General features: G+C 40.4%; 1 protein-coding gene across 1 annotated transcript in view; it reads left to right on the top strand.

Annotated features, from left to right (window-relative positions):
- The window catches only part of LOC122554561 (complement factor H-like), a 97,702-nt gene that overhangs the window by 35,206 nt on the left and 44,543 nt on the right, over positions 1-17,953 (top strand). The window contains exons 7-10 of the mRNA XM_043699802.2: positions 3,171-3,341; positions 4,153-4,314; positions 6,794-6,973; positions 14,390-14,563. Coding sequence (XP_043555737.2) covers positions 3,171-3,341; positions 4,153-4,314; positions 6,794-6,973; positions 14,390-14,563 — 687 coding nt within the window. The remainder of the gene's footprint in view (positions 1-3,170; positions 3,342-4,152; positions 4,315-6,793; positions 6,974-14,389; positions 14,564-17,953) is intronic.

Genomic DNA, 17,953 nt, shown 5'->3' with positions numbered 1-17,953 from the left:
TCGCTTGCAGAGCCAGCATTTGTTTTCCATCCCTAATTGTTTGTGAATGCTATTGTTTGTTGGGGCATTTCAGTGGGCAGTTAAGAGATAAGCACATTGCTGTCACGTATTGGCCAGAATTTCTGAGGAAGGCAGATTTCATTCCCTGAAGGTTGTTAGTGAACTATCATTTCAGAAGACTAATTTGCCAGGAGACAGTACTTCAGAACAATAGACATGACATGATTCAGCATCTCTTCCTGAGGCTCATATCACTCCTCTTCCATGAAGACCAAAGCGAAATATTGGTTTAAATTACCTGCCATTTCCCAGTTCACTGTTCTCAACTCCCTAGTCACATCCTCCACACTTGCTTTTACTTCTCCTTTTATTTACCCTTCGAAGCTCTTGCTTTTTTCTTATATTTCTTGCCAATTTTCTTTCATAGTCAATTTCCTCCCATTTTATTAGATTTTCAGGTCAGCTGCTGCTGGTTTCTTAAAAATTCCCAACCCTCTGGTCTAATACTAGTTTTGTATGACTTAGCTTTTAATCAAATACTTTCTTTGAACACCTTTATTAACCATTATCCTTCTCATTAAATTCCTTCATTTTTACCATAATAAATCATCACTAAATAGTATGAAATAACCGCCCATCTGGCAAGGCTGAGTTTTTCCATTGACTTCCCCTTTTCTCAATTTTCCCAGCACACTTTAGACTCTTTCCCCCATAACTCTGTATTTGCCTTTATTGAAATTGAAAATAGTGGTTTGATACCTGAATTGCTCTCTCTCTATCAACTAAATATGAAATTCTACCATACTATGATTGCCACCCCCTAAAGGATCATTAATTACAAAAGTTTGTGTTAATCCTACCTGGTTATGTATCACTAGGTCTGAAATAGCCTGTTCCTGGGTAGGTTCTGCAATGCACTGTGATAAGAAGCAATCTGTGAAGCACTCTATGAATTTGTTCTTGGTGTTACACTTGCCCATCTGGTTTCTCCAGCCATAAGATCATAAGATATAGGAGCAGACATTAGGCCATTCATCCCAATTGGTCTACTCTGCCATTCAATCATGGGTTTCTCAACCTCATTCTCCTGCTTTCTCTTCATGACCTTTGATTCCCTTCAACAAAGAACCTATCTATCTCTGTCTTAAAAATACAGGGCGTTCCCCGTTTCCGTGGATTTGTTTTCCGCGGTTTAAGCTACCCACGGTTTGCCACAGCCTGAGCATGCTATAGGGAAGCTTCCGGAACCAGGGACCAGGAGGCTGGCGGGAAGGTATATTTCCCATTTAAATGAATGAGTTTGCTCCTATCTGCGGTTTCAGGCTTCCACGGTAGGTCCAGGAATGTAACCCCTGTGGGTGAACGACTCATCTTCCGCCTCAGAACACTTCAACCCCAGGGCATCAATGTGGACTTCACCAGTTTCCTCATTTCTTCTCCGCCCACCTTACTCCAGTTCCAACCTTCCAGCTCAGTGCTGTCCTCATGACCTGTCCTACCTGCCAATCTCCCTTCCCACCTATCCGCACCACCCTCCTCTCTGACCTATCACATTCATCCTCACTTCCATCCACCTATTGTACACTTGGCTACCTTCTCCACAGCCCCAACCCCCTCCCATTTATCTCTCCACCCCAGGGGTTCCCTGCTTCATTCCTGATGAAGAGCTTTTGCCCGAAACGTCAATTTTCCTGCTCCTCAGATGCTGCCTGACCTGCTGTGCTTTTCCAGCACCACTCTAATCAAGACTCTGATCTCCAAGATATGCAGTCCTCACTTTTGCCAGGTACAGGGGGACTACTGTACTCAATGACCTGGCATCAACAGCCTGTTGTGCAATGGATTCCATAGATTCACCACTCTCTGGCTGAACAAATGTCTCCTCATCTCCATCCTAAAGGGTCTTGTCCTTACTCTAAGACTGTGCCCTCTGGTTCTAATCTCTCCTGCCAATGGAAACATCTTCCCAACATCCAGTTTATCCATGCCGTGCAGTATTCTGTAAGTTTTAATTAGGTCCAACTTCTTCCTTCATAACTCCATCAAGTATAGATCCAGAGTCCTCAAACATTCCTCGTATGTTAAGCCTTTCATTCCTGGGATCATTCTCGTGAACCTCTTCTGGAACCTGCTCCAGAGCCAGTACATCCTTCCTGAGGTATAGCGCCCAAAATTGCTCATAATAATCTCAACATCATCTGACCAGAGCCTTATAAAGCTTTAGAAGTATATCCCTGCTTTTATATTCTAGTAATATCTGCCAATTGTATTCATTCGCCCAATATGCAGGTTAAAATCAGCCATAACAATTATAGCACCCGGGGAGCAGGAAAATTCTGATGAAGGACTTTTGCCCGAAATGTTGATTTTCCTGCTCCTCAGATGCTGTCTGACCGGCTGTGCTTTTCCAGCACCACTCTAATCTTGACTCTGATCTCCAGCATCTGCAGTGCACACTTCTGCCTACAACAATTATACCATCCTTATTACACACTTCCATTATTTCTCACTTTCATGTATACTTTGTCCTAATGTGAGAAAACTCTTTGGCAACCAATAGACAATTCCCATTTAAGACTTCTTTCTGCAGCAGTTCCTTTGTTTCACCGAAACTGTTCCACTTCACAATCTATTACACCCATTTCACTGATCACACCTGCACGGATACCTTTATTGAAAGACCCACCTCCTTTTCCTTTTTGCCTAGTCTTCCAAATGTCAAATATCCTATAATATTGAGTTCCTAATCTTGGACACCCGGGAACCACATCTCCATAATAGCTATTGAGTCAGAATCAGTTATTCTTTATCTATATTATCTGCGTTGTTTCAAATATATTCAGAGAAAGAGCCTTAAGTTTTGACTTTGTACTCCTATTTCTCTCACTGATTCTAATTTCTGCTGCACTCTTCTGTGTATATTTTCTCCTCCTTCCTGCCTTAAGTTCTCCAAAAGCAAACCAAGAATATCTTATGATTACTGACACAATTAATTGAAATATTTAGTAAGTGAAATTAATGTTTCACTAATTTTCCTCAGCTTAGGTAATGCACATATCATTTTATATCATTTGTAATAATGACCTTTTCTATGGAGATAGCATGAAGTTAGTAATTATGGATTTATTACTACCATTCACTATATTAAAACCTATCATTTTGTTTTTCAGCAATAATATGTACGATCATTCCAATAGACGATGGTAAATTCCAAACTACTAAGTGGATGTATTCCCATGGTGAAAAAGTAGAATATACTTGTGATAGCGGGTACAGACCTTTAGGCTCAAATTTAGTAACATGTGAAGCATCTGGATGGTTTCCAAATCCAAGCTGTGTAGGTAATTGAATTTTTGGTTTCTAATTTATCCTCAATACTTAAAAGCATAACAAAATTTCCTGCCTAATAATGTTTTATGAACCATATCACATTATAAAAGCAATGTGCACTGTTTATCTATGATTATTTTACACAGATGGGTTTAAGCGTAATAAGTACTGTTTTCGTTTCAAAAAAGAACTCAAGGCAACATGCCCGTAAGCGTTTTATACAATCACAGCAGTGAAGCAGTTAAATACTCACTAACTTGGCAAGCATTTCCTTTTTTAAAAGAAACTATCTGTTTCGACCAACAAGAGATTGGAAACGAACAATGCGATTCCACCTCTGCTCTCCTGATTCTAACAGTGGTCTGAATGAAGTGCTGCAAATAATGGATAGGCTACAGAGATCTGACGAGAAAGCTCTTCACTGCAATAGGCAATGCAATCTGAAGATTTGTCTTGGCTCGTTGAAAAAGAACGTGGAGGAAAATAATATTTGGTAAAAAGGATTGAGAGCACAGTACAAATTTTACCTAAAAAATAGTTTTCAGAGGCCAAAACAGAGCCTGTATGGCTAACTATAACCATGCAGCAAGTTCAGTGGATCAGTCTGTCTCCATTGTTCCATGTACTTAATTGCATGGAATATTGCAGCGTTTGTGAGGGAAATTTGAATATACCAGTTCTTTAAATCTTTTTTTAAATGTCATTCATAAGTTAGAAGCATTACTTTATAATACTTCAAGAACTATTCAGTGATGAGCCTTGGTCAGCATGTAACATTATCAATATCACGTATGCATTTTGGTGTTAATTTCCCTTTCTCAGCAATTAGGTGTTCATTACCAAACGTCAATGCAATTTTCGAACCATATCATCGTTGGTACTTCAATCTTGAGAGAACAATAACTTACACCTGCAGAAATTCCAACCGCCGAAATTATTCCAAGTGTACACTAAGTGGCTGGGCCCCACAAATAAAATGTCCAGGTAAGTTTTCTTTATTCATTTACCTTAGTTTAAAGCAAACCATGAAATGAAACTACAATTTTCTTTGAAACAATTATATAATTGAATAGTTCAAAAAAAATCTTTAAAATAGACATGAAATATGGCAAAATGTATCCAGTTAAATTAAAATAATCTTTAGAATCCCAGTATTAGTTTTGTTTGGATTGCTTTCTATTTATTGCTTTAATCTGGTTATTGCTCTTCTGTTGGTGCCATTGGTAAAATGACCTTTATTTGAAAAAAGTATAGAATGCAAACAGACTAAGGATGGGAATGACAAATGCAGAGAGAGAGAGAGAACTTCTCACAACTCTTCCCTTCCAAGAAGTTTTGGTTTTTGTATTTGATGGCAGATGGTGGAATTTAAGTTCAATAGAAATCAGGATTTAAGAGTTTAATGATGACCATGGATCTGTTGCCAATTGTCAGAAAACCCCACTTTGGTTCACTAATATCCTTTAGGGAAGGAAGCTGCTATCCTTAGCTGGTCTGGCCTACACGTGTCTCCAGACCCACAGCAATGTTATTGAATCTTAACTGCTTTCTCTGTGATGAGCAATAAATGCTGGCCTAGCCAGTGATGCCCTCACCTAGCAAATAAATAAAAATAAATGTTACTTGCTCTAATCTTGTTTGCTGAATAGCATAAGGTTCAGGTAATAAACCAAAGTTATAATACTTGAGATCCAGTCCATTAAGTTCCTAATACCTGCTACTCTGCAAATAGCACTGTTTACCTACACTTCCCAAGTTGTTACGACCAACATTGAGTCTTTTCTTTCCTTCACCATATTTTTTTAAAGTCCATATGGAAGTCTCTCAGATTGATAGTTGTTATGAAGCATATGACGTGGGACTGTCAATCCTGCTTCCAAGGGATTCCAGCTGACCCCCTAATTATTAACTCCTTTACAATAACATATTATGCTTTCCCTTTTTCCGACTTCGGACAGCTTCCCAACTCAAGGAGCCATGGCCAACATTTTAGTGTCCTTTTGACTTAGTAAGTATTTTAAAACTGCTGAACAAAATTGGAGGTGTAGTGGACAGCGAAGAATGTTACCTCAGATTACAACAGTATCTGGACCAGATGGACCAATGGGCTGAGAAGTGATAGATGGAGTTTAATTCAGATAAATGCGAGATGCTGCATTTTGGGAAAGCAAATCTTAGCAGGACTTATACACTTAATGGTAAGGTCCTAGGGAGTGTTGCTGAACAAAGAGACCTTCGAGTGCAGGTTCATAGCTCCTTGAAAGTGGAGTCGCAGGTAGCTAGGATAGTGAAGAAGGTATTTGGTATGCTTTCCTTTATTGGTCAGAATATTGAGTACAGGAGTTGGGAGGTCACGTTGCGACATTGGTTAGGCCACTGTTGTAAAATTGCTTGCAATTCTGGTCTCCTTCCTATCGGAAAGATGTTGTGAAACTTGAAAGGGTTCAGAAAAGATTTACAAGTATGTTGCCAGGGTTGGAGGATTTGAGCTATAGGGAGAGGCTGAGCAGGATGGGGCTGTTTTCCCTGCAGCTTGGGGGGCTGAGGGGTGATCTTATAGAGGTTTACAAAATTATGAGGGGCACAGATAGAATAAATAGACAAAGTTTCTTCCCTGGGGTTGGGGAGTCCAGAACTAGAGGGCATAGGTTTAGGGTGAGAGGGGAAAGATATAAAAGAGACCTAAGGGGCAACTTTTTCACGCAGAGGGTGGTACGTGTATGGAATGAGCTGCCAGAGGAAGTGATGGAGGCTGGTACAATTGCAACATTTAAGAGGCATTTGGATGGGTATATGAATAGGAAGGATTTGGAGGGATATGGGCCAGGTGCTGACAAGTGGGACTAGATTGGGTTGGGATATCTGGTCGGCATGGACAGGTTGGACCGAAGGGTCTGTTTCCATGCTGTACATCTCTATAACTCTTATGACTCTATGATCAGTATCTGCAAATCCTTGTTCTCTGGGAGGCCAATTATAATGTTAACTATCAGTTACAATAACTCATTTCCGGGCTTGCACCTCCTGGCAAGAAGTGGTTGTACTCTCCTCAAACTGTCTGGATATTGCTCCCCTTTCATTCTGTGTTGACAGATTCTGCCCATCTCTGTACATCTTTCAGATCCACAATCAAGTTACAAGACCTACAAAGTCATGTTGATGTTCTGATTATGTCCAGGAATTACTTAAGGATAAATCAGCTGGTCCGAAATATACAATTCTTTAAACTTCTAGTAGTTTGAAAATGCTTTTATAATTTTCCTCAGGCTGCAGATAATCATTAATATCTTGAGATAATGCCGATGTATTATTAAACCAGAAATTCTTCATTTAAATACTAACATTAGGTAAAAGTTGTAATCAAATTTGTGAAACCTTTGTCTATTTTGAAATCAAATAATAATGTTCTTGTTTAAGTAAATGTCAATTAAATGAGCACTAATAAACTAAACTGTTTCCACAGGACCATGCTCAAATCCACCAAATATTGAGCATGGTGATTTTCCATATACAATGTATTCATACTACAGTGATTTTGTGGGAAATTATCGATGCAATCATCATTATAGATTACAAGGGAGTGGTAAAATCAAATGCATCGATGGTGAATGGCACATCACAGACTCTATTCCAGCCTGCATTGGTAACTTATCTTCATAATTACTAGAATCTAATGGAAATGATAAAATAAATGTGTTAATTGACAAATGCAAACAGATTTTCCAAAGGTGACTGTTATAAAAGTGGATTGTTAGCCCAGCAGCAATAATTTTACAACTGATTCAAACAACATGGATACATTCACATTCATGTAAGAGTATTTGTTGTACACCTGCTCATGCTGTTAAATTAAATGATGAGATGGCCCATGATTAATGCTACAGCTTCTAAGGCCTGGAGTGATCTTTTTCAGGACTCTAAGCTGTCTTCATTTGTGTGGCCTACAGGCTTAACTTGAGACTGCTCCAAAAGGACAGTAAAACCCAGCTCCCAGAACTACAATGGTCAGCTCTAGCTTCCCAGTCATTTACACAGCTGCAAGCTTCTGACCACTATAGAACCTTCTGATTAATAAGAGAAAGTAAAAGTCCCATGATTGTGTTACGCAGTTACATTGGGTAGAGTTCTCCCCTCCCCGTTATGGCCAGAGTAAAGGTAAGCAATGGTGGAAATAAAGTGAGGTAACTTTCCCCCCTTAAATACTGACATCAGAATCTCACCATTGAGCAGCAGCTAACCTATTCCAATGCCATTCAATCAAATTACAACCCCAACTGCACTTATTTCTGCATCACTTCACATTCTCTTCTCCTCCACCAAGAAACTAGGTGACACAAATTCCCAACATGTATATCCAACTATTGCAACTTTCTCAGTGTTTCCCCTGGCCATCAAACATTGTGAATGATATCCTTGCATTTTCCATGATCACTACCCTCCTTTATCTGTCATCCAGCATCACCACATCATTATTCCTGCTCTGTCCTGACTCAGACACCACTTCAGCCCTTCAACTTTATTTTGGAGCTCTGGGATATCAATAACTTGCATGCTTCCACCAAGTAATTCTGTGAGAAGATAAACACACATCCTACACATCTAGAAATTATGTGGACATATGCAGCCTTTAGTTCCTAACATGCTTTCTTAGCACTCACACTTTATCACTAGGCAAGGTAGGTTGCCAGTCTATGTCTACTTCACATTACTTTCTTAAACATGCTCACTGTATTTAGTACTCACTTGCAGGTTACCAGTCTGCATGTGATGCATTGTTTTCTAAGTGCACAATGCCCTTTATGCTCAGCTCCAGGCTGTCAGTCTCTGTAGAGGCAGGAGCTGTAATGGCAGGAAATGGTAAGACGATAGAAGGTAATGGGGAGGTGGATTGGACTATTAATCCAGAGATCCAGATAATGTGTGGAGGACCCGGGTTCAAATCCCATCATGGCAGATGGTGGAATTTGAATTCAATAAATACCTGGGATTAAGAATCCAATAATGACTATGAATCCATTGCTGATTGTCGGAAAAAAACTCATCTGATTCACTAATGTCCTTTGGGAAAGAAATTGCCATCCTTGCCTGGTTGGCCTACATATGACTCCAGAGCCACAGCAATGTGGTTGACTCTTAAATGCACTCTGGATAATTAGGGATGGGTAATAAATGCTGCCTAGTCAGTGATACCCACATCCTGTGAATGAATAAAGGAAAAATACTGCTGAACAGTTAATCTATCAGTGCGGTAGGATGGACATGTCACTGCACAGTAATGTGTGATGTCACTTTCAGACCTACAGCATGTGCCAGCAGTTTAAACAGCAATCAAACTGCATGTGCTTCAAGCAAAATGGCCATATGTGAAAGCCAATGGGAATCACTCCTTAGATGGGTGAAAGTGAACTGTAATTACTCAAGAGTCTCAATCTAGTCAAAAATTGGTTGTAGTCAGTCAGCCAGGTACTTGGCCCTCTCAGAGCCTCATGATAATGTTTTTGTAGTCCGGGGATTGGACAAGCAGCCCAGGAATTACAGATAGGTCAGTCGGCACCTAAGGTTGGGACGTCAATCAGGGAATGGACCATGTTCGATTGAGGCTGCCTTGCCAAGTCTGCACCAAAGTCCTGTGACTTTGGTGAATAAACGCAGTTCAGTGCGCAGAGTACTGGGGAAAGTGGACAATTCAAGTCTGGGGTTGAGCTTCATTGTATTGTATTATTGATGGAGTAGTGACAGTAATAATAGGTTCTGAGGATGAGTTGGATGCTTGCAATAGGGAAAGTTGACATCCATGACTCTCAGTTAAATATATGTGCAGTGGCAGAGTTGGAATGAGTATTGGCACGGTGAGTGTGAGGTAGCAGAGACAAGATAATGACATTTACTTTTTCAGAGCACAGGTCATTGACCTACTTTCTACATTGCTAGGTGTACCTTTTCACCCAGGTCACAGCATAGAGCCAAAGAATCATAGAAGTCTACAGCATGAAAACAGGCCCTTTGGCCCAACACTACCCAGTTTTCACACTTTGAGCTAGTCCTATTTGCCTACATTTGGTCTATATCACTCCAGACCTATCACTTCATGTACCTGTCTAAATGTTTCTTAAATGACGAAACTGTACTCTCTTCCTCTGGCAGCCCATTCCAGACACTCACCACTCTCTGTATGAAACAATTGGCCCTCTGGACCCTTTTGTATCTCTCCACTCTCACCTTAAACCTATGCCCTCTAGTTTTGGCTGTCTACCATGGGTTAAAGCTGTTACCTACGTAAAAACAATGACTGCAGATGCTGGAAACCAGATTCTGGATCAATGGTGCTGGAAGAGCACAGCAATTCAGGCAGCATCGAGGAGCTTCAGCAAAATCGACGTTTCGGGCAAAAGCCCTTCATCAGGAATTCAGCAAAATCGACGTTTCGGGCAAAAGCCCTTCATCAGCTTCCTAAAGCTGTTACCTATCTACTTATCTATGCCTCTCATGATTTTATGTACTGCTATAAGGGAAAAAAGTCCCAGACCTCTCCTATAACACAAACCTTTCAGCCCAGGCAGCATCCTAATAAATCTTTTTCTGCATTCTTTCTAGTTTAATAGTATTCTTTCTATAGTAGGGCAATCAGAACTGCACACAGTACCCCAAATAATGGTCTCACTAATGTCTTGTACAGCTGCAACAAAACATCTCAATTCCTATACTCAGTCTTCTGACTGATGAAAGCTAGCATGCTGAAAGCCTTCTTCACCTGCCTACCTACCTGTGACTCCATTATCAAGGAACTATGAACTTTTACCCATGTATCTCTCTTTGTTATATAACACTCCCCAGGGGCCTCCCATTGACTGTATAAGTGCTACTCTGGTTTGCCTCACCAAAATGCAACACCTTGCATTTATCTAAATTGAACTCCATCTGCCATTCCTCAGCCCATGTGGCAGTTGATTAAGCTCTTTCTGCATTTCCAGATAACCTTCTTCACTCTCCACTATACACCAATCTTGGCGTCATCCATAAACTTACACCCCTGCCTCCTAAATTCTCATCCAAATCATTTATATAAATGTGCTGCAATAGTTTCCAGATTGGTTGGATCTGGTGGCTTGACCCGCTGTAGGAGTACATTGGGAAAAGAACATCTCTTCTCTCTACCATATTGACTAAGATGAGAAAATAGGGTTGTCTGTACAAGGGAGAGACAATCATCCACTGTGTGCTGTGAATAGCATGGCTTGGGAATTGGTGAAGCCATTTTTAGAATACTGCGTATAATTCTGACCACCCTGCTGTTGGAAAAGCGTTGTTAAACTTGAAAAGCTGCACAAAATATTTACAAGGAGGTTGCTGAAACTGGAGGGCTTGAGTTATAAGGAGAGGCTGGATAGGCTGGGACTTTATTCCCTGGAGCATCGGAGGTTGAGGAGTGACCTCATGGACGTTTATAAACTCGTGAGGGGCATTGCTAAAGGGGCTAACCAAGGTCTTTTTCCCAGGCTATAGAAGTCCAAAATTAGAGAGTATAAGTTTTAGGTGAGAAGGGCCCTGAGAGGCAACCTTTTCAAATGGAGGATGGTGCCTATGTGTCGTGAGCTGCCAGAGGCAGTGGTAGAGGTGGGTAAAATTACACTTAGGAGAAATTTGAATAGCTACATGAATGGGAAAGTTTTAGAGAGATTTGGGCCAAATGCAGACAAATGGAAAAAGTTAAATTTGGGATATCTGGTCGGCATGGACGAGATGGACTGAACAGTCTGTTTCGTGTTCTATGTTTCTATGAGTCTATTGTTTTGCTGGTGGAATAATACCAGATTGCCGAAGCTTGACAGGTACACGGTGGCCTTTTAGACATGACTGATACTTACTCTTTATTGGCTAAGTTTCAACCATCTATTTTCAATGCATCATTTTACATGTTATCAGGAAAGCTTCCCATTTTCTAATAGGAAAAGAGGAGTTGTTGAATTATGGCAGAGGTCCCAGACTAGACAGGCCTGAATCTTTAGGATATGACAAGTAAAGTTCCAGTATAACAGCATCTGCTTCTCCTTCAATGCTTCTCCATCTGCTCAATCCGTGGGCTGTCTGTATGTAATTCACAGCATGATCGGTAAGCAGTGAACCTAGACTCTGTCTAAGTCTGTGATATTTTTAGCCACGTAAATTGTTTGTGATTTTGATAAACTTCAAGATATCTGCCTCAACTAGAACTTGACTTTATGATATATTTCTGACATATAATGAACCACAGAGTGTCAGCACCAGTTTTGAATGACATGGCAGACCATAATAATGCAGAACACCCTTTCTAGCCTATACTGCAAGCCCCTACCAGTTGTCCAAGCATTGAAATCTCAACTTCAAGAGGCCCATGATCTGTCCCACTGTGGCCCTGGTCAAAATATGAGCAGTCCTATATTTTTATTCCGCCTGAGGGTATGTTAAAGATGCCATGAGCCTTGTTTAGAGGGGCTGCCCTTGTCTCCTTTGAAGGAGGCAGGAACTTGAGAGTTCATTAGTATATAAGAATCATGGCAGCTGCCAGATTATTGGCACAGGCATCCAGAAATTAAGGTCAGTAATCATAAATGACTTGAATATTCAGGGACTGAAAACCTTTCTGTCCACAAACATTTCCAGTTAGTGAGAGGACACTTACAGTCAATAGTGTCCTGCAGTTGGGTGAAAGCTACTGATGGTGCCGAATCTTAATGCCCTAGCTGCTTGACTAGCATTGAAGATATATGCTCTGGGGAAAATTGTGTTGCTAAGATCACAAATGTATTTATAGCTTGAAGAGACTTTGAAATTCAGTTCACTGAAAGTGGAGTCTCAGGTAGATCGGATAATGAAAAAGGCAATTAGAATGATTTTCTTTCTTGGCCAGAGCATTGAATGTAGAGGTTGGGAGGTAATGTTGCAGTTGTACAGGACATTGGTTTGGCCACTTTTGAAATATTGTGTGCAATTCTTGTCTCCCTCCTATAGGAAGGATGTTGTGAAACTTGAAAGTATTCAGAAAAGATTTACAAGGATATTGTCAGGGTTGGAAGGTTTGAGCTATAGGCTGAGGCTGTTTTCCCCGGAGAGTCGGAGGCTGAGGGGTGACCTTTTAGAGGTTTATAAAATCACGAGGGGCATGGATAGGGTACATAGGCAAGATATTTTCCGTGGGGTAGGGGAGTCTAGAACCAGACGGCATAGGTTTAGGGTGAGAGGGGAAAGATTTAAAATGGAACTAAGGGGCAACTTTTTCACACAATGGTACGTGTATGGAATGAGCTGCCAGAGGAAGTGGTGGAGGCTAGTACAATTGTAACATTTAAAAGGCATCTGGATGGGTATATGAATAGGAAGGGTTTAGAGGGATATGGGCCAAGTGCTGGCAAATGTGACTAATTAATTTGGGATATCTGGTCAGCAGGGATTAATTGGACCAAAGGGTCTGTTTCTGCACTGTACATCTCTATGACTGCATTTGCATATACTACACAAGTCACATATTCTTTTTTTATTTCAAAAATATACTTTATTCATAAAATTCTCTTTGTACGTATACACAGTCACAAATGCAGTTCGGTTCTGTACAGTAGAATATCAAGTAAACAAACGGGCCATTGGACTTTGACTCTATCCCCAAAACCAAGACTTCTTTTACACATGCAAGACTAATATTTATATATGTTTGAGACACTGGGAGGGTCCAATAACTGAACAGATCTCCATTTACCTTCAGCAGGAAGAACTCAAATAGTGGTCTTTTCCCAAGTACCTTGGTAGCAGCTGCCCCAAGCTTTAGTGCATTCTTTGGCATATAGTCCTTGTCTTTAGAATATGCCCACACAAGCCACCCATTACTCCCTGTAACAGGCAGTTGTGACTTTGATGGCCACTGGAAAGAGGTTGGAACCCAGTCTTTCTGAGCATAAGTCATCTAACAGCATCTGACTCAGCCAGGGACATGATTAATCAGACCTGCACTGTCTTTCATGTAGTCCAGCAAGCTGACACTGAGGCCTATAATTCTTGACTCTCATCATTTGATTGCCACTCTTAACCTTAAGTTGATCTTAACCTGCTGCTTTTCCCTCCAGAGACAGTGCAGCAGCTATTGAAGGTTGCTGAATTCCCTGAGTTTTTTTTTAAATTGCTGTTACCAGTGCGTTATGTTCAGAGAATCATTGAAACCATAGGGAATTCAGCAATGGTGTTCTCCACCCGAAATCTATGAGCAGGTAATCTATACAGAATGTCAGAAAGAATAATGCAGTGTTATTGAAGGAACTCCTGATCCGTTACACTCATAGTAATGAAACATAATGTTATTTCTTCATTCAGTGTGGCATGGGAATTTGACAAGGACCTGCCTTGTCATGCCTTGATAAGGTGCTCTGAAGTATATTATTATATCCATTTGTGCAGGGAATAACCAAAGTGTTTATATTACCTTGAGAAGAGATTTCTGCCACTAAACATGAACTTGTTTTGCACTGTACCTTTCCACACTATTAATTATTACAGGATGGAAATCTTGGCATTACTTTTAGACCAACATTCCTGATAATAAGGATATCTTCAACACATTAGAAAGTCAAATACAAAAATCTAAAGTACCTTTAAAATGTTTAGACTGCTCTAACCAGTTTGATTTCTGTGAAAAGAAGAAATCGCAATTTTCAAGTATCGTTTATGACCTCAGGGCCACACAAGGCGCTTCACAGTTAATGAAATACTGAAGTGGAATCTTCACCACTATGTCAACTGATGAACCACTTAGGTTTTATAATACTGTTGAACTTCCTGACCAAGACTGGAGAGCATTAAACAGCCAAATATCACTGAAAACCAATTCAAGCTGTACGCAGGAACAAACATTTAGAGGCATATGGCTACCTGGTAGAAAATGGGCCATGTCTTCAGAAAGGATATGAACAACATAGCCATGTGTTGTGAAATGCTATAACATGGTCTCTCCATAGTCAACTACTATATTTTAGTTGAATTCGATCGAAAACTAGTCCAATTTACTCATAGATATACTTGATCATATACTTTACAGAACAGAGATGCGGAAAACCACCTCCATTAACAAATGGAAGATATAGTCCTGACCGAGCAAAGTACGATGAAGGGAGCTGGGTGACCTACCGTTGTACTCGTAGATTTGAACTTTATGGACAGAACACTGTGAGTTGTACTTCCAAAGGTTGGCCAGAGGCACCTGTTTGCATTGGTAAGCACAATTTTTTAAAATATTCAATGGATACTTGTTAAAAAAAAATTATAAGGTAGACTGTTTAATTATAAAGCCTTTCTTTAAAAATGTAGGATTAAATACTGTATTTGGGTCCTGTCTGATTATGTAGTCATTTAATAAGAAGGTATTAAATAATTCAACATCAAGGTAACTGTCCAACAGTACTTTATAAACTTTTAAATGCCCATTATTCATGTATCCTGATATTTCATGCATTTGTGACCAATGCCATCAACTACCATGTTGTACCATCATTGAGGTTGCTCCTTGATGCTCAACCTTTGTTTGTCCACAAATATTTCGGCCTTGATTTGGTGTGGAATGACTGCAGAGGTTTGACCTGATCTATTGTTTATGGATCACTTAGCTGCATCTGCTTCTCTGTGTTGTTTTGCGGCACTACCAAAGTCAGTGCCTTACTTCCAGGTCTCATCACATCTCTCACCATCAACATCCTTGTCCTGACTAACTAGAAATTGAAGGGGGGTGTCAGCCACACGTGTTGAGGGTACTGGAGCAATTAAGTAACTGGTTATTCTGCAGCGAGTTGATCGCTTGCTGACTCAAAATAACAGCTGCTTTGTGTGAATACCCCAAAGTACTATATTATTTATTGCCAATTCCAATTTTAAAGTCTTCTTCCAAATAAGAAAATAAACACTTTAAAAATCAAATGATGAGATTAATTCAACTTGCCCATTTAATTATCATCTCTGGCCTTTAATTCCCTCATATCTTTTAAATTTCAAAGTCTCAGCCTGCCTCATACGCCTAGCCTTGGAGTGGATATTTTTCTTTGAAATATATTAGGGTTAGGGTTATGACGAGGGGTTCAAACCAACTGCATCTTAATGAAGTAAGGGGAAGGATTGATGAGAGTTCTACGGCTGATATCACGATTGTTAACTTCTAAAAGGAATTAGGAAAGTACTACATTATTGACTATTAACCAACTTAAGGTCCACAGGATTAAAAGGGCAAGTCTCAGCATGGATCCAGAATTGCTTAGGGTCTTAGAATGCAAAGTTGTGTGGAACAGTTGCTTTTCAGTCTAATGAAATTATCGTGATGTTCCCCAGATTAAGTTTGTAGAAACATACAGCTCTGTTTGATATATATTAATGACCTGGACTCAATATACACAGAATAACTTTAAAGTTTGCTCAAGATTTTAATTGAGTAATTAAGGAGAAACTGTTTCCACTGGCAAAAGGGTCAGCAACCAAAGGCAGATTTAGGGTAATTAACCAAAGAACCAGTGATGTCATTATAATAGAGTGAGTTGTAATCTGGAACAAAAACAGAAATTGCTGACGAAACTCAGCAGGTCTGGCAGCATCTGAGGAAAGAGAAAAACAGAGCTGATGTTTTGAGCCCAGAGACCCTTCATCTGAATGGCTTCGAACTATATTCCGGTGTGGACTATCTGAAAGGGTGATGGAACCAGAATCAAAGGAAACTTTCAAAAAAGAATTAGCTAAATGTTCAAAGAAACATGAGGCTTTGGGAAGGGCAAGGTGTTAGACGAATTGGAAATCTCAGAAAGAGCCAGCACATGCGCAACATGCCGATATAATATTTGGGCTGAAAATGTGTTGCTGGAAAAGCGCAGCAGGTCAGGCAGCATCCAAGGAACAGGAGAATCGACGTATCAGACATAAGCCCTTCCTGAAGAAGGGCTTATGCCCGAAACGTTCATTTTCCTGTTCCTTGGATGCTGCCTGACCTGCTGCGCTTTTCCAGCAACACATTTTCAGCTCTGATCTCCAGCATCTGCAGTCCTCACTTTCTCCTCGAAGATATAATATTTGGCACAAGATATAATGTGTTACATCATTCATTAATCTGGGCATTCTGAGCAGTTTCTGGAATTATTCAATATCCATTTGTTGAGATTCAAGTTGGAACAAAATAATGATGATAATAACAATAATCTGGAGTGTGAACTCATAAAACCTTATTTCAGGCAAATGTGACATTTAAATTATTCACAAATACTCCTCTCTTCCTCCCCAGAAGACAATACGATATATGAACAAAATTAGGCCATTCAGCCCATTGAGTCTGCTCCACCATTCAATCAAGACTAATATGTTTCTCAACCCCATTCTTTTGCCATCTCCCCATAACCCTTGATCCCCTTACCATTCAAGACCCTATCTATCTCTGTTTCAAGTACATTCAATAACCTGGTCTCTGCAGCCCTCTGTGACAATGGGTTCCACAGATTCACCATCCTCTAGCTAAAGAAATTCCTCCTCATCTCAGTTTTAAAGAGTCGTCCCTTCACTGTGAGGCTGTGCCGTCAGGTCCTAATCTCCTCTACTTGTGGAAACATCTTCTCCACATCCACTCTGTTCAGACCTCTCAGTGATCTGCAATTTTCAATCAGATCCCTCTTCATCCTTCCAAACTACTTTGACTACAGACCTAGAGTCCTCAGCTGCTATGACAAGCCCTTCAACCCCAGGATCATTCATGTAAACCTCCTCTGGACCCCCTCCAAGGCCAGCACATCCTTCCTGAGATATAGGACCTAAAACTGCTCACAACATTCCAAATGCAATCTGACCAGAGCTTACACAGCCTCAACCTTACATCTCTGCTCATGTATTCTAACACTCTTGAAATGAATATGAACATTACATTTGCCTTCCCACTGCCACTTGAACCTATACGGTAGCCTTACGAAAATCCTAAACTCAAACTCCTAAGTCCCTTTATGCTTCAGATTTCTGAAGCCTTTCCACATTTGGAAAATACTCTCTGCCTCTAATCTTCCTATCAACGTGCACAAGATGACACTGTACACATTGTACTCCCTCTGCCCACTTCTTTGCCCAATCTCCCAGCATGTCCAAGTCCTTCTGCATTCTCCCCATTTCCTGAACGTTCCCTCCAGCTATCTTCATGTCATCTGCAAACTTAACAAGAATGCCTTCAGTTCCTTAGTCCATATTGTTAATGTATAACTTGAGTAGTTGTGGTCCCAACACGGCATCCTGTGGAACTCCACTAGTCATCAGTTACCATCCTGAAAAAGGCTCTTTTTGCCTGCTCTCTGCCTTCTTTCAGTCAGCCAATCTAGTACCTTATCCCTAACACAACGAGCTTTTATCTTATTTAGCAGCCTCCTGTACACGCCTTGTGAAAGACCTTCTGAAAATCCAAATAGATCACCTCCATGGCTCTCCTTTATCTAACTTGCTCATGACCTCCTCAAAGAATTCTAACACTTATGTTAGGCATGACCTGCTGTTAATGTAGCTGTGCTGACTCAGCCCCATTTTGTTACACACTTTCAAGTAGTCCATAAGCCTAATAAGGGCCTCTATAAATGGCTGAGGTCAGGCGCGCCAGGCTATA

The sequence above is a fragment of the Chiloscyllium plagiosum genome, unplaced genomic scaffold, assembly GCF_037043375.1.
Source record: "Chiloscyllium plagiosum isolate Xiang-an unplaced genomic scaffold, Cpla_swu_hap1 HiC_scaffold_9, whole genome shotgun sequence".
In the NCBI taxonomy this organism is placed as follows: Eukaryota; Metazoa; Chordata; class Chondrichthyes; order Orectolobiformes; family Hemiscylliidae; genus Chiloscyllium; species Chiloscyllium plagiosum.
The sequence above is the reverse complement of the archived record's forward strand: the minus strand, read 5'-3'. Positions and strand labels throughout refer to the sequence as shown.